The sequence below is a fragment of the Haplochromis burtoni genome, unplaced genomic scaffold (genome assembly GCF_018398535.1).
Source record: "Haplochromis burtoni strain Fernald_Lab_line unplaced genomic scaffold, NCSU_Asbu1 Contig_210, whole genome shotgun sequence".
NCBI lineage: Eukaryota > Metazoa > Chordata > Actinopteri > Cichliformes > Cichlidae > Haplochromis > Haplochromis burtoni.
Window position 1 is genome coordinate 545,819 of NW_024582571.1, and position 26,102 is coordinate 571,920.

Sequence of the window (26,102 nt, forward strand, 5' to 3'; positions counted from 1 at the left end):
TACATTTTGCGACTCATTTTATTTCTCTATCTGATAAGAAAACTATTCAATCAGATAGTTATTTGTGGTGAATGAAATACAGCTACACTTTCAAGCACTTTTAAGCACCACATCTGATATTCAAGCACTTTTCAAACCTTGAAAAGACAACATTAAAATCCAAGTATTTTCAAGGAGTTCAAGCACCCGTACGAACCCTGTAATTTCAATGCTCCCCTCTGGGCGGCGCCTCCGCTGCATTTCCTGCAGGACTGAGAGGAGGAGCGCCACCTTTGTCCCCAAAGCCCCTCTGCTTTTTAGCTCCAGCCGATAAGAACATTTCCAACACCAGAAACATAAACTACTCTACACTCTTTATACTGCCGACACTTTACTCCATTTTAGTCACTTACAGTTATTTATTCACCTTTCAGTCACTTTAATTTTGAAATTGTGTACTTTTAAAACTGTGTATATCCTGTGTATTTATTATCTCACTCTTTTTCCCTGTTTAGGCACTGTCCTTATCTTCAATGTCATTCTGCTCTGTTGTATCTTAATTGCCCCTTGGGGATAAATAAAGTCTCTCTGATTCTGAAGTCTGTGTGTGGGAAGCCATGTTTTAGCAGTATCAGTTATGTTAAATGTGTTAAATATGAGGATTATCAGTTAGATTTAACCTGAAACCTTATATTTTATTCTGAAGCACTTAAATCTAACCAGCTTTAAAGGCGCTGCAAAGTCTAACTGAAGGCCCAACAGGTTTAAGATTACAGGCTGAAAATGTTCTTGCATGAAGCCTAAAGATATATTGTGTACACTATTCTGACCGGACTGTTGTGTGTGTGATATGAGGTGGAAGCAGTTTTTCCCAAGCTGCTCTGGTCTTACTGCTCTGAGGGGACGACGACTCGCTCTCCGTGGTCGACCAGAAAGCAACAAGCTTGACAGGAAACCGAGTCCACGAAGATCGACTCCACCATGGCCCGAAACCACGACTTCTTTACCGCCCAGTACACCACATACACCTGACAGGTAAGCAGACACAACTCTCCTTACTCTATCACCTCGCCCAACACAGGAGCGACAATGTTTCTGACGTCTTGATACCCGTCCTTCCTCCAACGACGTAGGCTTTAGCGTGCACACGTCCTGCGTGGTGTCGCGGTAGAAGAGGTTCATCTGAAAATGTAGCTTTTTGTAATGTTCTGAAGTCTCCACATCGCCGCTGAGACCCCAAATGGCACCCCAGAGACACGATGGGTTCTCCACCTGCAGAGTTCAGTTTGAAGTACACATCATCATCACTGTGCTGCATAGAAAGGTATGTTTTGCACCTCTTGATGCTCAGCTTGAACTTCACTTAAATACCTAACTTACATTTTGACAAATTAAAGGAAAATAAAGTCTTCAATCTTTGCATTTCATTATTACACTTATTTTGTTTCACCCTCTCCCAGTGACATGTGACAAACTTCCCACGTGGGGAACTAATAAAGTCTATCTTCTGTTATAGAGGTGACAAGTGATCACAGCTGAAACACCTTTGTGATAAGTGATATTTTAAAGGTTTAACCCTTTAGCACATGAATCATGACAACCACAATCAGGATTTTTTTATTCATCTTTAGGCATGTAAAGACGGTTTTTGAATTTCTTTTTTTTTTTTTAAACATACTTTTCTAAGATTTGGGTTGTTTTTTTTTTACATGTCCACTTAGGTGGCTACCACTCCACGGGCTGACCAGGGGGTGGCAGAGTATGAAGGGACACATATGTGTCCAATGTAGTGTTTTATGTGCAAATATACCATCAACACTGACACAAATACAAGAAAACAGCCTTTGAATAGCTGTCCACTGTAGTGACCACTGTGCGTGAAAGGGTTAAATACACCAACTACATCTGCTGGGCATCAAAACTCAACCCGTGAGCCACGTTTAGCTAATTAAAGCAGTAACACAGCCATTAAAGGCTCACGTACCTTCAGAACAGATATTTTCACCATTTCTTTATTTCGTCAGTCCCACAGCAGCGACACTGGAAGAAAACGGTCGGATTTAACAGATTTACCGTTTCTCGAACGCCAACTGTTTAAACTTGAGCCCCGTTAGCTAACGTTAGCTCGCCAGCTACGCTCCGTTTTACTGAAATTTCAAATGATAAAAAGAAGAAGAAACATTTTTCAGTCTTCGGTTAAAACAACTTTTTCCCTGTAACTTGTTTCTGTTTAGCGTCGAACGTACCTGTTTGTGGGCGAAAGCAGCAGCGAGTGTAAGGCGCGAAGAAAAGCAGACGGAGGGGTCAGTGCCGAGTCTGACCGGTAGAGGGCGCTGCGGTGCCAGCCTTTTCCTTATTGTAAAAATTTTATTTATTTTGTATTCATTTTATCCATTAAAATATGTTCGTGTATAAAACATGATTGAAGAAAAGGCTGGGAAATTTACCAAATAAATTCCAAGAAAAAAGCTTAATTTACAAAAAAAAATAAAATTAATAAATGAGAATAAAAAAGATTAAGAAATTCCTATAAAAATATATATTATAATAATAATATAATATAATAAAATAATTTTAATTTAAAAGAAAAAAAAGCCATAAAACCCGATTCCCTAAGAGGAAAAACCCACAAAAAAGTTAGAAAAAAATCGTTAAAAAAAGGGGGGAGGCGGAGGGGGATCTATACGGAAGAGGATTAGGGCCACTGGAAAAAAAAAAGAATTCTGACGTTAATCTCAGAATTCTGAGATTAATCTCAGAATTCTGACTTTTTTCTCAGAATTCTGAGATTAAACTCAGAATTCTGACTTTTTTCTCAGAATTCTGATTTTAATCTCAGAATTCTTTTTTTTTTCTTCCAGTGGCCCTAATCCTCTTCCGTATCTTCCGTACAAAAGAACTTCCCTCGGGATAAATAAAGTTCTTATATTATCTAGGCCGTGCAGGTGCGCTCTTCCTCCTGTCCTCCAGGGGGCGACGTGGAGGTGTATGTCCGTCATCTGAACAACGGCAGGAAAGGAGGAAGAGAAATGGGGGAAATGACATTACAAACTGGCATTGAATTACTGGGCAAGTTTACAAGGACATGGTCAAGATCATCCGACAAAAACTGTTTTCCAACCATGCTGGGATAAAGAGAAAGGTGAACTGAAGAGCTTTGGGTGGACAGTGGGACAGAAGGCAGCTGAACTTAATCTGGACAAGATCAACATAAGTCAAACAGCACCCTTGCCTACAATACCACCATGGATGCATCCTGATGCAGTAGCATATTTCACATTGTTAAACAAAAAGAACAAGGAGAGGGGTTTATCTTACATTCACATACAGTGCAGGAATATATTAATCAGTATTGTAGTTATGTCAAAATCTACATAGATGCATCAAAGAATACAGCCAACCAAAGCGGGATAGCATTTATTGTTCCTGAATTTAATATCAAAGTAGGGAAATGGATCAGTGATGATTTATCAGTGTGCACAGGAGAAATGGTTTCATTATTGTTAGCAGTCCAGTGGGTTGAAGAAACAAAACCACTAAGTTCTGTGATATGTTCAGACTCAAGCTCATCACCGGCCGGTCTGCAAGACAGTCACTCAGAATGCAGACTGACATTCTGATAGAGATCCAGCAAACATTATTCAGAATAATTATGATGGGGCTTGTGGTCACATTCTTATGGTTACCAGCACATCATGGAGTTAAAGGAAATGAAACGGTAGATAGGACAGCAAAAGAAGCAACAAGGAGACCGATGGTAGGTATGGATATTAGTGTTAGTGGGACGGAGATCGAGAGTAGAATGGGATACAAAATGAAGGAAAGGTGGCAAAAGCAAGGGGAGGAGGAGAGGAAAGGGCGATGGTTTTACAAAATCCAATTTTTTGTCATTTCGGTCCACACTCCACACCAGCTGGTGGCGGTAGTGCACCATTTTGCTGTTTGCCAACTGCCAATAAACCCTATAAAGAAGAAGAAGGAGGAAGCGAGTTAACGTTATGGAGGCAAAAGCGAACCCTGGTAGCTAGCGTCCTACAGTCAACAAAGGCAACTTTAACCCGCTGTGGCGCTCAGCTGCATGGAGAACAAAGCGCCTGAGCTGCTTAACGCGGTTCCTCCTTACGGACACATGATCTGCAGCGACAAATGGAGAAATTCATCCTTCATTCAGGGTTTGAAAGGTAAATAAGCACCACGAACCCGGAGTAATAAATATTCACCAAAAATCAGACGAGAACCCGCCTTTAACGTTTTATTATAAAAGTACTGACTTTTAATGCTTTTAAGGTTGTGTTTATGGGGGGTCAGTGGAGTTCTGCATGAAACGCAAAACGCGTGTAGATGTGAAGCCTTATTTTATAGTTCCTGAATTATTTATACTGTGTTAAGTATAGTTTATTTTCAATAGAACATATTTTTTGATGCCAGAGTTTAATGTTAATGTTCAAATATGATGATAATAATATTTTCAAACAAATTCATGCTCTCAGAATTTATTATTAAACTTCAGCTACACTTTTTAAATGATATATTCATAAAACTGATAGTATCAGATATTTGGCCTAAAATTGAATGACATAGCTTACGTAGCTCTGTAAATATAGCTATTTGATTTCATCACAAAAATCTGTATTTTATGAGCAATAACAGCAGAGGGCTAAAACTTGGCAGTTTTTCTCTTATTAAGATGTGAATAAGTGAGGTGGTCAGACTGGAAGCATTTGGTGAGTTGACATAAAGTACAGTGCTTTAAAAGCGTCGTGTCGATGTGCAGAACCCAGCAGCACAAACGGCTCAATTTCCCTGTGTTTAAACTGTCCAACAACACTCGTGAGGTTCAGTACGGTGAAATGCCTCAGTCACTTTATTACTGATCAAATGAATGATGACGACGACACATACAGACAGCGGTGTGAGTTCTATGTGCAGGAAAATTCAGCTTCTCTTCAGTTTCAGTTAAAGCGGCTTTAATTGCACACCGTTATATACTGCCCCCTTGTGGTCGTCTGACGCGCAACGTAGAATGCAGAAGCCGCATGTTGCATGTAATGATGCAGTGAGGGGGCAGTGTCAGTCAGATGTTTGTAGCTGTGGGTGTTTGGACTTTTAAAGCACTTTTAAGAAATGTAATGTTTGCTTTTAGAGAAGGACTGGATGGCTCTAGTTACAGTATGCTTTTAGCACTCACAGATCCACACACAGTGAGTGCTTCCCGCTCTGGCTAAAGTGTTTGTGTATTTAGTGCAATGAATTTGCATCTGCTGCAGGTGGAGGTGTGAAAATCATCTTTGAGACTGAGCTCGGAGTGGCAGATTTCCTCCTGCCCAACAAAAGCAGTGTCCTCTACCTCTCTGAGTGTGACATCATCGCAGGAAGCAGCTACAAGAGGAAGGTGGTTCGCTACAGGAACGTAAGTGTGATGTGGAACCTGGAAGCTTCTCGATGATGTTCAGGTTGATATTGGAGGCGCTCCTCGTGTTTGTTTTCAGGCTGGGAGCAGCTTCCAGGAGCTGGTGTTGGTGGAGAAGACCAGACTCAGCGAGCAGTACTTCCCCGCTGTGCAGAAGTTTGTGGTGTTTGACCTCGGCCTGTCTCTGCTGCCCATCAGCGGGCAGGCCGACGCCTCACAGCTCATCACTCAGATGGTAAGATTTCCAGAGTGTGTTGATTTTTAGTCCTTAACTCTGGGTTACGGTACATAAAATCATTTTGCGTTGTTTTTCTCTATGATGTCACATTTTGTAAATGTGTGTCATAAAAATATTGCATTAAGTTCATTTTCATAGACAACGGTCTGCTATACAGAATCACATCAGTGAGAGCTCAGGATTAACACAACATAAGGGGAATTTATTCATACGTGACTTTTTGTTTTACAGAGACATAATGAAATATGATGAAAACATCTGAGTCACAGGCGCTGTAAACCCTGCGTAACAAAAAGGATTCAAACCAATCAGAACAAAAGACACAGATCAAAGCTGGCCTTCTTGTTGAATTTGAGGCTTGTTCTTGTTGTCTCCAGGTTCACGGGGAGGGTCGGGAGAACCCCTTCAGGAGGAAGAGCTCGTCCCGCCTGCTGGACCCTCTGGTCCTGGCTCTGGTCCAGCAGATCCCCGGGGTGGGAAAGGTCAAAGCTCTGGTGCTGTTGCGGCACTTCTCCAGCATCCAGCAGCTCTGCAACGCCTCCCCCGCCGAGCTGGAGCCCATCGTGGGCCAGGCTGGCGCTCAGCAGATCCATAGCTTCTTCCACAAACACACTGCTGGGACCTGAACAGCTCAGTTCAGATTACAGTGGCCAAAATCCAGCCTTGAGACTGAAGTTCCTGCAGCATCGATTCACACTGAGAGACAGCAGTCCTGGTTCCCAGAGCTGAGATGTCTGCATGAGGAGGCTGAAGAAACAGTTTTTACTCTGGCTTGCAGTTGCTGGTTAGGTTGAAGCAATAAAACCTGCACGGTTAAAATGAGGTAAAGGTTGGCGTTTGGGGGAGAATAACCCCGTCGCAGCAGGAATCCTGATCCATCTCACTAATAGAGAAAAACCTTAGTGGATCAGGTTTAAATTGATGAGTAAATCGGATTATTTGACACCCCAGGAATGAGAACAGTCACTGGACGATCAGGGCCATCACTCCTGATCAGAGCCGGGTGACCATGACCAGCACAGCAAACAGCACTTTTCACAGTGGTGCCTCAGGTCAGACACGCTCCTCATATTCATCGACATTCACAGTGTTTGCGTCCTGAGATGTGTGAGAGCGAAGGCTTCCTGCAAACTGCCTGACGTGTGTCGCTCTAAACCAGGCGCCAGGCTGGGCTGATGCAAGAATTACTCGCACATTTGTGTCTCTGAGACGACGGTTTGCAGCGCAGCCTTCAGCGTGAGCAGGAAGCGTTGGAGGCAGCGTTAACCTAACATGTTGCCCAGTGTGTTCCCGTGTGCAGGCGCAGGGAGCACCTGCCAACTGTCACTGGCCACAGAGCTGAGCATGAGCTAATTCCACGACTCGGTTCATGTGCCGATTTTTACTCTGCATTATTTATTTTGACCTGAATGATGGTTCAGTTTTAAAGGACGGACTCGGACATCAGTTTGCCTCCTGAGCAGAGAAAAGTTTCCAGATTTTGAATGCATGCAAAACTGTTTTCTACAACTGTGAAATAAAAACAAAAACAAAGTTTCGCATTTTTTCTTTTTATTGCTTTAAAAATACCTGAAAGTATTATTCTGATGAAATGAGCTGCAGTTAATTCCTGTGTGACTGACTCATTTCAGTCTGAGGATACTAACACATGCACAGACTGCACATGTTGGGGTGTGTGTTACACTGTACTCTTTGAAATTTGGCACACTCGACTACATTAATATTTTTAACTTTATATTACCTCATCTTTCTTCTATATATTTTCAAATGAGCTACTGACAATACTTTTGAAAATATGAAATGTCTTTAAATCCTTACAGAATTGGGGAGTTTCTTTCCATCACTGAGACTAAAAGAAGACTGTGGTCCTTAAACGTCTTGCACTAATCCCTTTCGGCAGGACCGGGAGAAGGTGAGAGTGCTCGGGCCGTTTTCCTCTCGGTGTCCTTGAACGCCTCTTGGTGAGTCCTGGGTATTTAACATTCTACCCTGGACAGCGGCAGGTTGTTGCGCAAGCGCAGCCCATTCAGTCTGCATGAATGCGGAGTGAGGAGAGGACAGGAGCACTGGGAGTACTGGGACTGGGAGGATCGGACCGGACCCGGGTAGGCGGACATGGATGGACAGAACAGCGGCAGCATCTGCTCCCGGCCGCACGGCACCGGGACGCACGGCAGGAAGAAGGAGAAGAAGATCCCCGACAGAGTGACTCTGAAGAAGGAGATCGGGCTGCTGAGCGCCTGCACCATCATCATAGGTGAGGCTGAAAAACAAGGAGATTCCTTCTTCTTTTGATTTAGTGCAGCAGAACTTTACATAAAACTCGTTCTTTATCAGAGCTGTGCTGAAACGGACCAGCTCCTCTGTGGCTGATTAGAAGCTGAAAGCTGCACAGGAAACTCACAGCTTGTGGGGGTAGAAAAATGAGGGAGTCCATATTTGTTGTGGGTTCACATCAAATTGAGTTGTAGTGCTTACGTGGCTGAAATACATGAAGTCCAGGAGCAGGCTGTGGTGAAGCAGAAGATCATTGTCTGCTGGAGCAGAAGGAGAAGCTGGGAGCTTTAAAGAGGAGCATCATCCAGGGTGGATGGAGGGGGGAGGCCTGCAGGAGCTCAAGTCTGACTTAAAACTACTGTCAGCTTCAAACGGGCTCTTGTTGTTCCTCCGTTTGATGCTGGGCATGTTTGCAGTGAGCCAATCAGCATCCAAACTGCTTGTGGTGCGCAGAAAAGAGTTTATCTAAGCTAAATGAGTACTTTTTAAAAAATATATAAACTGTGTTTTTCTGCTTGGCACACAGACACAAGGAGGAACTTTTATATTGTACTGAGCCTCATACATGGCTGTAGGTTTCCTTCAGCACTGGCAGACAGAATCCTTCAGGGACTGAGCCTGGTGCTGAAGTGCCAAAAAGTGCAGTTCCTCTAATGTCCACTTGAGGCAGATACTCTCATGTTAAACTGTCCAGCTTTACACGCAGAGAAATAAACTTGTTTACAGCCTGAAGTTTCTGTACAAAGGTTTTATCCACAGAATGTTGGACACAGCCAAGAAGTGGATGCTGCGCACTATGGTGGCCTCAAGATCATTGACGGTGGGCTGTGATGATGAGAGCGTAGTCTGAAAGCAAAGGTGCCGATCTGCATTCTTACCTACGTCTACACTCACAAACTCTGAGTGGGGACTGTGAGAATGACATCACAGATACGAGCAATGGAAATGAGCCTCCTCTCCAGGGTTTCTGGGCTCTCCTTTAGGGACGAAGAGCGAGGAACTGCCCACACTGAAAGAAACCAGTTGCGGTGATTCCAGGGGCGTAATTTCCAGGGCGTTAGGAGGGTTATGGCCCCCTCAATAATCAGACCTGGAGGCCTCCTGGTGAGGTGCTTCTGAAACGAGTTCCAGAGCAGACCCAGGACTCTCTGGAGAGTCTCTTGGCTGCAAACATGTTTATTTCTGCACTGTAAAAAAAAAAGAAGTAATATAAAAGTATTTTACTGTGTGCTTTTAATGATATTTTAGAATATCATTAAATTTACATAAATAGATTGTGATTTTACATGTCAAATGTAAAACAACATAAAATCACTGTAAATGTGCTGTAAAATGTGTAGTTTTTACATGAGTCTGTGGGGACGCACTCACTGCTGGAGCCAGGTTCAAGAGGACCGCCGTGGTGGCTTTAGATAGCACAGAGGAGCAAAACAGTGAAGTGGATCAATGCAGGGAGGGGGCTGTGGTTGGTGTATATGTCGGCAGAACTTTGGACTTTAACACAGGATTTTGTTGTTTTTTTCCGTTTTCAAACCAACAGACTGACTGATTTTGTTTTTGTGCATAAACCCAACCATACATACCTGTGCCATATTTTACTCTCCCATTAACGTCATTTAGGATGTATAGGGATAAATGACCTTTCTCTTGTGAGGGACAGAAAGTAGGCCCACGGCTTAGCAGCGTGGAGTAGCAGGTTTTCCTTAGTAGGTAACGAGGGGCCAGAGCATTAACGGATTTGCTAGTGGAGCTTTGTAGGTGGGGGTGATATGTTCCCAGAGGTCAGCGTGAGTTAGAAGCCTGGCATATAAGTTCTGCACATACTGGAGCTGGAAATCTCTAACAGAACTTCATTGTAATAATCGAGGTGGAGACAGAGGCACGGAGGAGAGTCTGCTACAGAATCAATGAGTAATGGCCAAAATCGAAAGGTGTAAAAAAGCTGCTGTGGTGACAGATATGATGAGCGTAGCGTCCAGAACAACACCCAGATTGCAAACCTCGGGGTTCATGTCAATGAGAAGATTTTTAGTCTGCCGGAGTCGGACTCTGGGGCTCACAACCAAGAGCTGTGTTTTATTTCTGTTGAGTTTGAGTAGGTTAGATGACATCCGTGTTTTGATTTCATGCAGACAGTTGCAAGTGATTGTGGGAGGAGCTGAGTGGAGGGTTAGGTACTGAGATAAAGAGGTGTATCATCAGCATAGGATGTAAGCACAAACTATGGTGGCAGATGATCTGACCAAGGAAGAAAGACAAGAATCAGATCTGGAGTCATTCACAGCCCTGAAAGTCTCCTTTTCTATTTGCTGTCTTACAAGAGTCACTCTAAGTTATCACGATGGGTTATTTTAACCTTGTGGTCTACTAGCAGGCACAAAATGCCTTCTAACAGTATAGCTTAAATAAAAATAAAATAGCTCAATAAGGTAAAAACTCCACAAAAGAAGGAGCAGAATTTAATAGAAATGAAATAAATCTTTAACAAGTCACCAAGAAAAAACTGTAATAAGGATCTTTATGATGCAGGGAAAGATTTTCCTCATCTGTCCTTGTGGCAGCAGAAACAGATGTTAGAGGAAGTATTCAGATGTATGTCTAGCTGTTCACCACAGTCGTGTGGATGGTCTCTGCATCAGCTGATGGAGGAATCTAAGCAGTGATGGGGGGGAAATTCCCTCATCAAACAATATGGATGCATTAGCCGGAAGTTTAACATCCGAGCAGCAGTAACGTTCAAATCGATTTCTATTTTATATTTTTATATACAACGCCAAATCACAACAACAGTCTCCTCAATGTTCCTTCATGGTCACGTGTCCGGGTTCATGCTGTTATTCCAGTTCCTCAGTTCCTTCTTACCGCTTGGATTAACGTCCCTGTCCACCCAAAAACTCCAAAGGCCTGGTACCCACACTGTGTCTGTGAGGTGTGAGTGCAGCCATGTCTCCATGAAACACATCAAACTACACTCATGATGAGTCTCTATCAGCTCATCCATGTTATTATCCAAGAAGCTCACATGGTTTCACCTCAGGGTAAAAACACAATGAGTAACTAAAATGTGTTTTATAGGCTTAAACAAGCTGCTGTGATAGGCCGACACTCTGCACACAACGAAACATTTCTGTGGTTTAAAGCAGCTGTCTTTCATTTCTTTTTCACCACAAGTGATCAGTTCAGTTTTCCGGTGTGTAATGAGGATTCCAGCTGTTACGGCCGACCTACAGTGGTTTTATTATCGAGTAAATGGAGTGCTCCAAGGCATTGAACCCAGGCTGCTAACCTGCTGCCTCCGTGGATGTTGGTGCAGGTCTTGGCTAACTGGACCTCATCCACACTTGGCTTTATGTTTTTTCCCTCCAGAACAAGAGGAAGGTTTTGTGTGCAGAATGCTGAAACACCTTTCCATTCACAGAGAGACGGAGGGAACAAACTGGCTGCTCTGCGCGCTGCAGGAAGCTCTGCATCTGAAGTCATGTTTCTGTAGATTAAAACAAACTCAAATCTTTTTTCTTGACCTTTTAATCCCTTCAACGCTGACATGTTTCAGAGAGGAAGCTGCAGGAATGAGCTGCTGCAGAAGGTGAGTCGGTCACTTCCCACCTCTGCAGACTGGAGTGGATAATTTATGTCTGGTTATGTAATGGCTGTGTGTGCCACTTGGCTGCCTTCTGCCACGCTACTGGTAGTGCTGTAGACTGAATGTGTCGGATCTACTGGTACTCCACGCTGCATACTGAGGCTCTGGGCAGGAGGAATTGTTCCCATCCTGAGTTATGGCCTGTATGTCCTTCTCTAACTCACTCTGTTATGGAGCTCTTTGTGTCTTTATGTCCTCTATATAAACTCAGAGGGGACCAGTTTGGACTTTGGAGCAGTAGAAATGTTCAGGATGTTCTCTGACAAAGAAGTCACATGTGAGAAGCACGTGCAAGAAGGATGGTGCTATGTGACCAATAAGAGAACAATCAGGACCCTGTGGGGTCTCTACCTCCAGCTTCATTCTTTGCATTGTTTTCTGGGTCTCATTTACTCTTTTTTAGTATTTGACAGATTTCTGGACTGATAGCAAGCAAAAGCCAAATTCTCCTGAATGTATCTCATAAAGCTTGAGGCTCTTCATCCTTCCTTAGAGCTGATGCTTTGGGCGTCCCCTGCAAAATCAATTCTGACTTCTACCTGACTTGCAGACAGGCACACTAACCCCTGATCCTCATGTCTGTGTCACCAGAATACATGAATACAAATGAATGTACAATATGTCCCCCGCCCAAAACAACAACAACAACAAAAGAAAAACAAAGATTAAGAGAGAGGAGTCAAAGCGTTTGACAATATGAGACATTATCCATCCAGCCATCTTCTGGTTATCAAATTCAGGTGTCCCAGGGCAAGGTGGGAGGGCTCACACCGGACAGGTCACCCATCTATCACAGGCCTAACAAAACCAGGAAAAAACTAACAAAGTAAACCAGGAAGTAACCAGGAGACTAACATGAAACATAATGACATAGACAGGACAAGAAAAAAGGCATGAGAAGTAAGAAAACACAAGGGATGATTAAAAAACTAATGGCAACCATGGCAACCATAACAGCTCACCAACAAAGCACCCCAAAGTGACTCATACCTCATGTGACCTGGGTTATTCAACATACAAGATATTAAAGATATTGACTCCTGTTAAATGTGTCTGATAGGGAACATCATCGGCTCCGGGATCTTCATCTCTCCTAAGGGTGTCCTGGAGCACTCGGGCTCGGTGGGAGTGGCTTTAGTGGTCTGGGTGCTGGGAGGCGGCATCGCTGCGTTGGGCTCCCTCTGCTATGCTGAACTGGGCGTCACCATTCCCAAATCTGGGGGCGACTACTCCTACGTCACAGAGATATTTGGAGGTCTGACGGGGTGAGTGACCCTTTGTGTGTCCAGTACTCTTCACTGAATTAGGATTAGGATGATGGAAATCTAAATGTCAGGGGCCTGAGACTAACCTGAGATCGCTATAAGTGCTTTTAAGTTCAAATGTGGAAATAACATAAAAGAGAAAAGGAGCAAACTCTTTGCCACAGTACTGTACAATAAAGAAATATGACTTTTTATCAGGGTTAATGCCAGTAAATAACTTTTTTGACCAATGTAGGTCAGTCTGCATGGACAGGTAATGGATGTAGCTTCATACTACACATGGAGACAGATATGGAAGACATGAATTAGCACAGCTAACCAGCAGGTTCTTACCATCAACCAAACATTTACGTTCTGCCGTCATACAGGCAGGTTGTGTACCAAAAACTTTCTGAGTTGTTGTTCATGTAAATTTTTCTAGTTACGACACTTCCTTGGAAGGACGCAGACTCATTAACTCGAATGTGTGTAGCAGAAGCGTCTCGTTGTGGTGGATGAAGGTGATGCCATCAGGACGCTGCTGCTGCTGCTCGCTTCACACCCCAAATCAAACTGGAGGATGCCCTAAAGTGGTTCATGATACAGAGAGATATTTCGCTGCAATAGAAACCCGTTTCAGTCCTGTCAAAGACATGACGAACAAAAGGAAACAGTTTGGGCCACAGAGCCCGGTTATTCTGGACTGTCTTACGAGTGCCATGAAGACTCCAGAAGTCTAGAGGTTCTTTAGCTGCACTCACACTGGACGTGGTCTTTTTTATATTCACCAGTGAAATCCACGGCGAGGGCTTTGCCTCGTGTTTTGCTGTCCTGCTGAGTTATGGGGAGTTTCTGAATCTGTGTTTGTCACTGAAGCTCCTTCTCTCTTCCAGATTCCTCCTGTTGTGGAGCGCCGTCCTCATCATGTATCCGACCACGCTGGCCGTCATCGCGCTTACCTTCTCCAGCTACGTACTGCAGCCGGTCTTCCCAAACTGCGTTCCACCGTACATGGCGACACGGATGCTGTCTGCCACCTGTCTCCGTGAGTGATAACTTTATCAAACACACTTTGATCAGTGTGAGGCCAGTTCATCAAGTCAGAAGAATTGCTTCATTGTTTTGTCTTCTGTGGAAAACTTATAAGGTCGATCCTTCAGGCCCACAGGAGATGCAGTACCAATCGGGATGTATATAACAGGCAACACCTCGGACGCTGTAGTGATGAAACACGTTTCCAACCAAATTCGTTGTCCCAGAAACTTTTTCTAAAAGGTGCCTTTAGACTGTTTGATTCAAATGGCAGATTTTCGTGGCGTATCAGAATATACAGACACCTCCATTAATATTTGTTGTACCTCAACCAAGATCCTTTTGGTATCCATCAACAGGCTTCTGGTATAATTCTGGTGACCGCTCTTCTTGGAAAAGTCAGTAGAGTTCATGTATATTGTTTGGTTTCCTGTCACAGACTCAACCGTTAAGCTTATACCACAAATTTTCAGCAGCGTTGAGGTCGAGGCTTTGGGAGGCCCATTCCATAAGCTTAATGCTAACTTGGTTTATCCAAATGCAGTGTTTGGGATCATTGTCCTGTTGGAACCCAAGACTGTGTCCAAGTTTCACCCGTCTAGCTGTTGGTTGGAGAAGTTAAAGATTGTGGAGGTAGTCCTCCTTCTTTATTCCATCCACTTTGTCTAATGTACCAGAACCACTGGCAGTGAAACAGCCCAGAGCGTGATGCTGCCACCGCCATGCGTCACAGCTGCAGTATTCTCATGGTTGAAAGCCTCACCTTTGCTCCTCCAATCAGCTCCACCTTTGTCTCGTCTGACCATCAAACTTTTCTCCAGACGCCGTTTGGCTCGTCCACGTGGGCAGATTTCAGTTGAGCTCGTTGATTTTGGAGCAGGAGCTTCTTTCTTGGTCCATGGAGATGTGAGACTGGCTTCACTGTGGAAGTGACACTGGTGTTCCAGCAGATTCTAGTCCAATGGCAGGCTATGTTCCTGAACATAACATAATAATGGCCCGGGTAGTTCCTGAACATCCTAACCAGTTTCCTGTCATCTGAGGGGTCTGGGTGTCTCCCAGACCTCAGTGGGGACAGATCTGAGTAACTTGTGTGATCTTGGATCCTTGCTCAGAAACGGCTCAGAGAGACTTTCCCAACTTGTGTAAATCTGCACTTCTGCTTTTCAGATCTTCACTGAGACTGGCTGGACTTTCCCGTTGTTCCCAGTATTGGTCAATCCAGTGAATGCTGTCAAACAAATCCTTTTTATGCTGCAGAGAGAATCTGTCAGCCGTAATTAACCATGATCACTAATGAGAAGCTAACAGGCCTCGGCCAAGTTTAAAGACATTATAGAACCTCCAACATCATTTATCACAAGCTTTCAGCATGTGCACGTAAACATCAAAATCAATTCAGACTTGAGCACCCAGATCCTGTTTTTAAGTTTTTTAAAACTGTCCATCCTGGAAGAAGAACCGCTCAAAGAAATCATTAAAAGCCCAAAATGACTGTGAGGTTCATGCCTGTGATGAGTGGATGGAAACCTCTGACCTCAGCTGTGTCCCATGATACTGCTGCTCAGCATTCATCTTTAGAAACAGCTGTGCTGATCAGAAACATACTGGTTGCTCTTTTTAACAGAGCTTGAATGTGTTTCCAGATTTGGGGGATTTTGTGTGGAGCGGCCAACGGGAAGAATGAATAAGGCAGAAATTCTGTGTAAAAAAAGCCTTTAATAAAAAAAATCACATGTTCGGTGTGATGCAGCGTGGAGAATTACGTCATGGAGCTGCAGATTGCGGCTTGCGAGTCTGCCGTGCTGCTCGTTGTGTGCTCATCTTCCCTCTGTGCCCCAGAGAGCAGTGATGCAGCATTACTTGAATGTCAGAGGAGAGTAAAGTGTGTTAAAATGCTTCTAATAAAAAATGCATTGGAATCCTGGAGGAGGAAGAAGAGCAGGACCAGGAGATGAGATGAGCTAAAATCATTTAAACCCTCCGAATCAAAGATTATCCATGTTTTGTCTGTCAGTGGGTCCATTATTCAGCGTCATGTGTGTGGCAGTTTACAGTTTCTATAGAGCGGTTTGGTGCTCAGGGTGTGAATGAACTGAAGAAGCAGCAGCAGAGGGATGTTTGTTTCACATTCTGCTTGAAAGCAAACAGTTTGCACACAGCTGAGTGTTTATAGCTGCTCTGAAAGGCTACACTCCAAAGCAGAGTCAAAAGTCTGCCTTCATAGAGAGCGACAAAGTGCAGTGAATGGTAGAAATGAGCATAATGGCACACACTTTTGAACAAACCCTCGTCGAAGGCTTTCATGCTGTTAAACTCAGTTGTTCACACATGAAGTGAGCTCTGTGTAAAGAACGAGAAGAAAGACGGCGAGAAAAGTGACCCGGCTGCTTTCTCTGCTCTTCGGCTCTGCAGATTTTCTGCCCTCTCACGGCTGTCCAGCATTTCTGTTACACAGTTCAAATCATGGCAGTTTCATGTATTTATAAACTGTGTATAAAAGTGCACTTAAAGTCACACGTGATTGGTTTTGGGAGGTCCGGTCATGAAACCTCAGTGCTGAAATTTTGGTCACCGTGTGTGTTATATGGAGGTAGAAGTGACAACAGCACAGACACAACACAGTTAGCTGAGCGAAGTCTGTCTATAGAGAGCAAAACTGTGTTTGTATCAGCTGCAAACATCTGTTTTTCTGCGGTACTTTGAACTTCGGACATCAGAGGAAGTGCAGCTCTTTTAACAAAGCCAGTTTTTTATATACATTTGTACTCCAGCACATAACAACAGGAATCTAATAGATGGCTGTAAACTGTCAGTACAGGGTCATTTCCATGCTACCTGGACCTTTACAAAGACTGTCTGAATGTCTCAAACAGTTACTGCTTGTCAGCACTGAATTAAGCTGTTAGACACATTAACATGGAGGACATAAGCTAACTCTCTGGTCCCATTCCTTTCACTGTGAAGTTGTCCGTGAGGGGACTGTCTCCTCCTGGGTTTGGACTGATGACCTTGGCTTGTTAGGTAGATGTGTAAGCTACTACACTATGGAGTGACTGGAAAGGCTGGCTATAAAAACTCTGTAAGTTCACTAATCCAGTGGGGTAAAATAAAAACTCTTAGATCTGAGAAAAAATCTTAAAAACAAGGTGTGACTCGAAAAATTCAGCTGTTTTTATCAAGAATTGATTCAAAGATAGCGAGTGTCATTAGACGTTTAAGGACAGTCAGTGAGGACGACAGAAGAGCCCGAGCAGAGGTCACGACCCCTCGGGCTGCCTAATTGGTTGATGTCTTGTAACCGGCTGCAAATGCCTGATCAATGAGTAAATAACGTCTGAGCTGGAATCTGAAGAGAGACAGCTGGACTCCTGACGCCCTCCTTCACACTCGTTCTTGGAACGGGATCCTGAAACGTGAGCTCGATCCGGCCTCCTCGGAGGGTGGCCGAGGGGCACCCAGACGGTTTTGTTCGCCCTTCGCAACGGAAGTGGTTTGTTTTGTGTGGCTGACAGCCTGCCTTTGTGCCGGAGAGCGAGGCCACCATGAGAGCGAGCAGGGGAAAGCCGCTGACAGTGATAGACGAGGTGAAACAATCACGCCCTCTCTCACTCGGCCTTTTCCCACATTCCTGCCTCCCAGGGTAACCGGCTGCTGCCGCCCACTGCCGGTGAGAGCACCCGCACTGGGACCGCGGGATGGGGACCAGATACTGCTGCTGATCTTATTAAAGGAGCACTCCACCAGCTTTATGTGTTGATCTCAGTCCAGACCAGCAACCTTTGGTCAGTCTCCAGTGATGTCCAGCTCAGTCCCAGTCAGACGGGGACTGGTAATCCAAACCTGTGTTGTCCTCTTACCCAGACAGGTCTTACTCCAGGAGGCCTTTCCTCCTTGCCTTGAGGAAAGGCCATCACTAGCAGCTTAGAGGTTCCACTCCAGATGTTTCTGTCTGGATTGACTTCCATAGCCTTTTGCTTGACTCTCAAAGAAATCAGAGTTGTCCTTCCCCCCGATCAGGGCTGTCAAACATAAGCCCCGAGGGCCCACCATAGGGCTTTGGGAAATGTGAAGGAGGGCTTAAATTTTAAACTTTTTTCCTTCATTATTCTTTAACTCTCAGCCCAGACATGGCTCCACAGAGCGGTGACCTCCAGCATGCAGCTGTGAACAGGAGCACCTGAGCCCAGAAGGATTGAGCTTGGAGACACGTTACTGCTTATTGGTGCTTCATTTAAAAGTCTCATTAATGTGTGGAGGTTATTTAGCTGTGCAGAAAGAAAATAACAAATCCTAAGCATTCATTTCCTGAGGAGAGCTTTCTGCAGTAATAAAACGCCCTCCCCCCCTCAGAATCAGCTGATAGTTTTTGATCTTTAATGGAGACGTGCCAAGTTTGACCTTTAAACTGTAGAGATGTTCTGAGCACTCTCTGTCCTCCCGAGTGTGTCGTTAACGAGGTTCTGTGCTCGGCTCAGTGCTGCTGACCTGGGTGAACTGCTCCAGCGTCCGCATGGCCACCAGGATCCAGGACGTCTTCACGGTGGGGAAGCTGATGGCGTTGGGCCTCATCATTGTAGTTGGTCTGGTCCAGATCTTCAATGGTAAATCTGCCAGCCCTCAACAGATCTGACACTTTTCCACTTCCTGAGGTAAAGCTAAAAGCTCTGATGTCTCATGTAACCACCAGGAAACTACGAGGCGCTGACGCCTCAGGTGGCCTTCTCTCTGGAGAGGACGCCGTCGGTTGGGCAGATCGCGCTCGCCTTCCTGCAGGCGTCCTTCGCCTTCAGCGGCTGGAACTTCCTCAACTATGTGACAGAGGAGGTGGTCGAACCCAGACGGTGAATATTCACACTTCTCATCACCGTGGTTTTGCTTTCACAAATTATTGGGAACGTTCTGAAGATATGTAAGTGCCCAAACACGAGAACTTCATCCAAATGAAACTTTAAAGGAAACGTCAGACATCGAGGAAAATCAAGGAGACTGGAAAGTGAGAAACTAGCCTGCTTACAGTAACCAGATCACCACCAACTCATCAAAAGGTCCTACTTAGCAAATGAGATTGTTAATGTGCTGCAATTTTTTTTGTTCTGCAGATTAATCGACAACTGCTGAGACCAAAATATAATCTGAAAACTAATCTTGCACTTTTGTAATCCTCCGTCAATCAAACCAAATGATGTCTAACACTTCCTTTAATGTTTGTTTTTGGCTGCTACAACTTTCTTTTTTCAGCAGAGTGATGCTCCATGATCCTCATTATTTCTCCGTTTTTATTCACCACGACCGTGTTAAATAAGACGTGGTAACACTTTATAAAAACCGGCTGTGAGGCTTACAGGTTCACACAAGAACAACAGAAAAATGACATCTAGTAGGAAAGAATGAGGCTTAAGGTCATTGCTGATGAGACCTCACAGGGTTAATAAATGGAAAATTTCTAGTTAATTAACTTTTATGTTCAGTAATAGGTAAATGGATCGGAAACCATACAGCTGGTGTACATTGATGAGTCAGAGGGACTTCTGTTTCCTTTTGTCTGCCCCTCGGCTCTTCACTGTTGGAGTTACTTAAAAAAGTAATGTATTACACACAGGACCGATGCTGAAGGCCTGTGAGGCCGCAGCAGTTTTCATGTAAAATAATCATTTAACTATTTATTATTTTATGATTTTTCCACTGCTTGGAACAGTACTACAGTTTAGTTAACTGTCAGGTTGCCATTTATCACTGATGGTTATTACAAAGTGTTACCAAATATGTGAGTAAAATATAGATATATGCAACTTCCTTTAAAGTGGATCCTTTCTGCTCATTTCCATGTTTTCATTCTTGGACTCTGCTAGAGGAGCTTTGCATGAGTCACAGTTCAAAATAATCCTCCTCTGAGGGTCTCTGTGTTGCAGACCCTCAGCTCATCCTCTGTCTGAAACAGACGTTTAGCTCCTCCCCTTTTAAATCAACTTTCTTCTGATCGGTTGATGGAAAATTGGAAGAGAAGTGGGTGGGGCTCTTTGCCTGAGATGATCAAATTAGGGACATCCCCTCTCCGTGACATCATACAGAGCTAGGAGTAAAAAAAAAACTGTGAAGCCTGAGATTCTGTCTCACAGGGACTTCCTGTGCAGACATTCATCTAAAACTTTAATTTCATGCTCTACAGTAAAAGTTTCACAGGTTAGAGTTAAAATATATTAGTGCTTTTTCTTAAATCTGTAAACTTTGTAAAGTATTGTATTATTTAATTAGTTAAGTCTGTTACTGTTAATGTCTTGGAGCAACCACATAATTTCCTTGGGGATAATTAAAGTATTCCGAACATGCACCACAGGGACGTGCCATATATGACGGGAAATAAGCCGAATATTTCCACTTTGATAGGAGTCTGCTGTCTGGTGGTCAGCTCACTCGTTTCAGTGAGCTGACCACCAGACCTTCCTGCTTGAAAAGCTCATCCCTCAACTTCACATGTGGTTGTAAATGTTTTGGTTTGGACTGTGTCGTTTGTGCATGGTGCGTGGCCTCGGTCAGGAATCTACCTCGTGCCATCTACATCTCCATCCCATTGGTGACCTTTGTGTACACGCTCACCAACATCGCCTACTTCTCCTCCATGTCGCCCGAGGAGCTGCTGTCATCCAATGCTGTGGCTGTAGTGAGTAACATGGAAATCATGGTCTCGATGTCCAACTCTGCTGAAAATGACGTGTTCATGCAACCAAACTGCTTTTTAAATTGTGTTTCGAGGGGAAAGGTAGAAAGGGAGCAGTCATGTGTAACACAAAGACAGACAAAGCCTGCATTTGGAGACGTAGCCTGATGAACCAGGTAAAGTTAACCACTATTAAAGGGGTAGGCCCTCCCACAGCTAAATTTACACATTTTTACTCTGACATGTTGTGCTGGTTATGCAGCTGAGTTAAATCCCCCAGTGTTGGAGAGACCACCACATACTAAATACCCTATAAAATACATTAACATCTAGGATTGACAAAGTAGTCAAATATGCACACACAGACTGAAAACCCTCCCACAACACATTGTAAAACCTTTACACGTATACATGCAATCAGTAACCAATCAGTGTTAAGCTTTGGTTGTGGAGAGGACTCAAAGTCAAGAAAACAAAACTCAACAAAAAGTGTCTTCATATCCCAACGTTCTGATGAAAAAGAAAGTTTGGTTGATTCTGACTGAATCAGACTCATGGGTACCTGTCCCTTTGTTCCAGTGTGCTTAAAAGTGAGGCAATCTATTTCAGCTTAGCTCAGCCAATCAGAGTCTGCGGGAACAGATTAAAAGAACACCGCTGTGGTCTGAGCGTGTTGGTCAATCTTTCTGTTGTTCTGCTCTCCAGACATTTGGTGAGAAGCTGCTGGGAATGTTCTCCGTCATCATGCCGATCTCTGTGGCTCTGTCTACCTTTGGAGGAATCAACGGCTACCTGTTCACGTCTTCCAGGTGAGCCGGACTTCCTGTTTTTCTGTGGTTTTAAATAATGACCCAGCTCTGAAGCAGCTGCTAAGTTCGGGCTGGTTTTCCTATCAACAGGTTGTGCTTCTCGGGAGCTAGAGAAGGTCACCTCCCCAGCCTGCTGGCCATGATCCACTATAAGAAATGTACGCCCATCCCCGCCCTGCTCGTCTGCGTATGTACACATTGATATTACAGAAGTCTCAGTTTCAGTGCTTTCTACACATAAACAGTATTTTAATTGTTTTTAACTGCACAGTGCTGTTTTTAAGTATTTTTATAAAATTTCTCCCTAACTCTGTGAGCTTTAAGTCCCATTACCTCTAACCCTGAACCCAGCGCTATCAGCGTATCAGATTTGTAGCTTTTAAAAAATCAAACAAAGTCAAAAAGTGTTTGCATATTTAAAAAAATAATTATTTTCTTTTCCTCCAGAACCTACAGCTACGGTTAAATAGATTTCCACAAACAGATGTGTCAGTCTGCAGGAGAGTGACCAATTTTGGTACCAAAGGTTTTTAAAACCTTTTTTTAAAAATGTAAACAAACTGCTTGTGTGGACTCCCTTCTTTAACCAGTTTGGGGGTTTGTCCGGGACAAAAGGAGCTGAATTGGGGAGGCACAGTGTTGTGAAAAAACTTGGCATGGTTTCTAAAACAAGTGTCCATAGATGGCAAGAGAACCTGTTACAATAGCTAAACAAAGGTAAACAAAAAGAAAACGGTCAAATTTTTCTTATTATTTTTCTGATTTCTTGTTTTTCTTATAACTCAGAATAAAGCCACATCCTGGTTTAAGCGGACATACAGCGAATATAGACTTAAAATGTTAAAGTTGGTCACCAGATTGACTTTGCTGGGTGTTACCAAAGTGGCCCGTCCAACCAAAGTCTGCATGCGGGAAAAACTTTCAAAAACTCTTCTTCAGTCATGTTCACGCAGCCACGTCTAACCTTGTGTTACAGTGCACAGCCACCATCATCATACTCTGCATTGGAGAGACACACAATCTGATCAACTACGTCTCCTTCATCAACTACCTGTCATACGGTGTTACCATCGCAGGCCTGCTGCACTACCGCTGGAAGAAACCCAACTTGTACCGACCCATCAAGGTGAACCCAGCAGGCTTCTACCATCTGTTACCTGTTAACTGTTCATATCTGCAACTCGTCAGGTTTCACTGACTTCCCATCATGTACTTGCTGTCTTCTACAGGTGAACCTGCTGGTTCCTGTGTGCTACTTGATGTTCTGGGCAGTGCTGCTGGGATTCAGTCTTTACTCTGAGCCAGTGGTTTGCGGTGTTGGACTAGTCATCATGCTTACGGGTGTACCTGTCTACTTCCTGGGTGTGCATTGGAAAGAGAAACCAAAGTGTATCTATAACTTCATTGGTGAGTTTCTAAAGAAATTACTTTGTAGGGTTTAATTTGACTTGTTTTAATACAACTTGTGATTTTATCTTTCTGCAGAGAGGGCGACACATGTGGGCCAGAGGTTGTGTTTTGTGGTCTTTCCTCAGCTCGACCCCATCGAGCTCGCCAGTCCTCCGGAGTGGACTGACCGCTCATCAGGCAGGGGAAGCGTGTCTGTCAATTCTTAAAACTCTTATCTGGAAACAAAAAGATCTTCTGGGGTTTTTTTTATCCTGTTTTTACTGATCATCAAACAAGTCCAGACACCTGTTCCAGTCATGGGAGCTCTGTCTGATTTTTGAACCTTTGAGACTCTGATTTTTGTTTTTCTAAACTTGAGTGGAATGCTCGCTGTTCTGTGTGGGCTGCGTACAATTTTTTTCTCTCCATCTACTTTTCTACTAAGTCTTCAAGTACACCATCCTAATGCCAACAGTTTCACGCCGTGGACGGACTTTTTATTTCCACTTTGGAACCATCTGTTCCTCCTTTGGTAACACGACAGAACAGTGACTCTCTCTGAATGTTGCTGGTATTTTATTGTGCCTTCAGGTCTTTTCACACCAAGTTTTTCCTACAGTTGGAAAACTGCAAAAAAAACTTGCACATTGTTTGTTAAAGTCACTAAAAACAACAAACTCCTTTCTCATTTTCAGATCCATCCATGCCACCAGTATGTCACGGGGCTCTTTTAAGATACACCAATAAAGAAGTTATCCTGGAACAGCAGGCTAGATGCTTTAGATTTGGCTAGATTTAGAACCTAGGCTGAAGTCAAAGATAGCTGTTGTGATAAATTTTGTTTTTTTTGTCTGTCTTCTTGGATATTTGCCCCATTTATTTTCATTTGCCTGAGCAAAATTTTTCTTCAGAACAATCTACTATCTGCTGATTAGTTCCCATGCATTAAAAATGAAGATTTTACATGTTTAAATGGGGAAAATGATCCACATTTGGAGGCAGGAGGCGTTGGCAGCGGCATTAATCATTTCGCTGCTCACAGTTTGAGTCCTGGGAGAGATTTTTTTTCCTTGCTGCTCTAATAAAGTGGACTGATTCTGCTTTTCCTTATTTGTAGTCATACATCTGCTGTGCTGGAAGTTCATATGAAATATGGGAAATTTGGGAATGGCACACACATGGCTCTGTATGATGTCAGCAAGCACAGATATTCCTAATGTGGCCATCTTAGACCTAAACTCCACCCACTTTCTGTTCAAACCTTCTATTTGGGGCAGCCAATCAGAAAAAAGTTACTGTCTTGTTTCAGACAGTGAACGAAATGTGGGGCTTCACCAAGGCCGTGCATAAAATAAAGGATTATTTTACTCTAGAAGAGTCCTTGACTGTAAATATGGAGCTGCAACATTAATAATAACACCTTCTCGTTGTCCCAAGGAGTCACCACAGCAGATGGAGCTGCATATTTCAATTTGGTGAAGCTGCAGCCCCCACCCCCCCATTAATCCAGGTTTGGGATTGGTATAATCTTAACCCTGTAGGTTTGTAGCTCCTCCTCCTGGTCTTGAACCAGGGAGCTTGTGTGTGTAAGACAAACGTTAAACCACCACATCAGCCCCCAAACTGTTACATGTTAATCAGAATGAGTTACAGATTTTACTTTTTAAATAAATAGAAAAGTAACGTTAGGAAAGGATGACATTACAGACTGTGTGCAAGACGTCAGAGTAGGTGTTCAGTGAAAATTTCAGACTTGGTGTGAAAAGCTCTTTATTTGGTGAAATGTGTATAAAATGTGGTGTATTAACTGATTCACTGTTAGAGATTTTAATATATTTGTGAGTGCCTTTTTGCTTTGTTTGTTGCATAGATTGTCTGAGAATTACTTTGGTGTCCTGTTGACTGTTTCTGTGTCACTATAAAAAGAAACCTGCTGTAAATAAACCAGACGGAGCACAAAGCACTGGCACATCCAAAAGACCGAGGGCAAACTCAAGCTTAAAAAATGTTGCTAACAAACTAGTTGTGCTCACGTTACCTGCTGCTCTCATGGATGGATCACACGATGCTGTGACCGTGAGTGCATTCAGACATAGGATTTGTGTAATCCACAGCAGTCTAACACGCTGTGGCACTTTATGTTATGCATGTAAAGTATTGCTAATGCAGGATGTTACTGAGACAGAATTGGCCCTTCTTGCAGTCACATCTGCTGGTCAGGTTGGAGCTGTACTGTTAGCAAAGCTTCTCACCTTTGCTAACAGTACAAAACCATCTTTCTTCAATTTCCTGCTCTGTGCAGTTTCTGATTATGCAACGTGTTATTCTAAGAAACTGTGAACAAGACCCTCTTTCAGTTCTAAGGTTTTCTGGATTAGGACATAAAAAATCATCTGGTCTTTAGCAGGTTCTAAACATATTACACTGTGTCAGCAGCACGAGGCAGCATGCAGAAACGGGCCTCATGCATTCAGCAGCTTCGAGAAGCTCCTTTAGCAGTAATAAGTTGCAGTGATGATTTCCTGTGTGACTTATCAGTCTCTCACATCACTGTGGAGGAGTTTTGTTTTCTTTGCCTCATTGAGGTTTGCAGCATTAAGCTCTTTGAGGACTGGACTTTGGACCGTTGCAGCAGCTCGATGCTTTTCTTCTTCAGCCGTTCTGCTGCTGTGCTTGGGTCATCGTCCTGCTGAAGACCCAGTTTGGTCCAAGCCTCAGCTGTGGGACACCCGGCCTCACACTGACTCTAGAATACTTTGGTATACAGAGGAGTTTGTGGTCTAATCAGATCATCATCCCTACACCACCATGCTGACAGCTGCTATGGGGTGTTTAGTTTTGTAAATTATGGAGAGATATCTCCACCTGTCCAAAGGACATTGTCTCGAGGTTTGTTCATTTTCAGCTTCATAAACCTGAGCCACGCTGTGATGCTGTCCCTGACTCTACTGAAGCCTGTAGAGTCAGAGATGGAGATCTTGATGGGGGGGTTTTCACCTCCAAACCAGCAAACTGCCACAACTTCAGCTTTTATAGAGGTGCTTACACCGGCTGAGGATCATCTACTCAGGTGCATCTGATTAACTCACCTTTTAATTCCTATGGAAGCAGTGAGGATGGACTTTTTCACACACTGCTTCTGTGTTTTGGCCTCATTTGTTCAGTAAATACTGACACAGTGTGATGTGTAATAATGTTCATCTGAAGCTGACCTAATTTTAAAACCTTCTAAGGACCAGCTGAGTTTTTATGATGTCTACCCTAAAATTAAAAGAGAGTGTACTTTCTTTTTATGACTGTGTGTTTTTCTGTGTTTGCTCTCAAGCAGCTGTGCTGTTGGACAATAACAGTACGAGGAAGCCTTAACATTTCTATGTGCGCCCTTTTATTCATGTGTTTTTTGTTACACCATTTAGTATAATC

The 26,102-nt window shown here is 43.6% G+C and overlaps 3 protein-coding genes across 8 annotated transcripts in view; 2 read left to right on the plus strand and 1 right to left on the minus strand.

The window, feature by feature from the left end:
- tdrd12 (tudor domain containing 12) overlaps positions 1-2,335 on the minus strand; it is a 31,758-nt gene extending 29,423 nt beyond the window's left edge. For 5 of the 6 annotated variants that reach the window (XM_042226388.1, XM_014338113.2, XM_005936384.2 and 2 more), the window contains exons 1-4: positions 2,226-2,334; positions 1,964-2,126; positions 1,090-1,251; positions 871-1,007 (exon numbers count right to left, since the gene is read on the minus strand). In XM_042226388.1, coding sequence (XP_042082322.1) covers positions 871-1,007; positions 1,090-1,251; positions 1,964-1,987 — 323 coding nt within the window. In that variant the 5' untranslated portion in view covers positions 1,988-2,126; positions 2,226-2,334. Of the gene's footprint in view, positions 1-870; positions 1,008-1,089; positions 1,252-1,963; positions 2,127-2,225 lie in introns of all 6 variants that reach the window. The other variant, XM_042226386.1, reaches the window with a different exon arrangement.
- Positions 2,336-3,929: 1,594 nt separating this feature from the next.
- faap24 (FA core complex associated protein 24) lies at positions 3,930-7,022 on the plus strand. Its single transcript, XM_005936383.3, has 4 exons — positions 3,930-4,160; positions 5,247-5,389; positions 5,469-5,624; positions 6,005-7,022. Exons 1-4 carry the CDS (start codon positions 4,058-4,060, stop codon positions 6,251-6,253), a joined length of 651 nt encoding a protein of 216 aa, XP_005936445.1. The 5' UTR covers positions 3,930-4,057; the 3' UTR covers positions 6,254-7,022.
- A 302-nt stretch (positions 7,023-7,324) lies between these two features.
- slc7a10b (solute carrier family 7 member 10b) lies at positions 7,325-25,972 on the plus strand. Its single transcript, XM_005936380.2, has 12 exons — positions 7,325-7,539; positions 7,625-7,884; positions 12,608-12,812; positions 13,685-13,836; positions 18,302-18,427; positions 18,514-18,667; positions 20,361-20,484; positions 21,187-21,290; positions 21,381-21,477; positions 22,267-22,416; positions 22,520-22,697; positions 22,776-25,972. The coding sequence occupies exons 2-12, from the start codon at positions 7,743-7,745 to the stop codon at positions 22,904-22,906; spliced, it is 1,563 nt and encodes a 520-aa protein (XP_005936442.1). The 5' UTR covers positions 7,325-7,539; positions 7,625-7,742; the 3' UTR covers positions 22,907-25,972.
- The last annotated feature ends 130 nt before the right edge of the window (positions 25,973-26,102 follow it).

What these genes read in the sequence shown, in the direction of transcription:
- faap24 (XM_005936383.3), top strand. Translation starts at nt 4,058, where the DNA reads ATGGAGAACAAAGCGCCTGAGCTGCTTAACGCGGTTCCTCCTTACGGA. An exon ending in CTTCATTCAGGGTTTGAAAG is followed by an intron (nt 4,161 to 5,246) that starts GTAAATAAGCAC and finishes CATCTGCTGCAG; the next exon opens with GTGGAGGTGTGAAAATCATC. An exon ending in CACAGCTCATCACTCAGATG is followed by an intron (nt 5,625 to 6,004) that starts GTAAGATTTCCA and finishes TGTTGTCTCCAG; the next exon opens with GTTCACGGGGAGGGTCGGGA.
- slc7a10b (XM_005936380.2), top strand. Translation starts at nt 7,743, where the DNA reads ATGGATGGACAGAACAGCGGCAGCATCTGCTCCCGGCCGCACGGCACC. An exon ending in TACCTGTTCACGTCTTCCAG is followed by an intron (nt 21,291 to 21,380) that starts GTGAGCCGGACT and finishes TCCTATCAACAG; the next exon opens with GTTGTGCTTCTCGGGAGCTA. An exon ending in ACTTGTACCGACCCATCAAG is followed by an intron (nt 22,417 to 22,519) that starts GTGAACCCAGCA and finishes TGTCTTCTACAG; the next exon opens with GTGAACCTGCTGGTTCCTGT.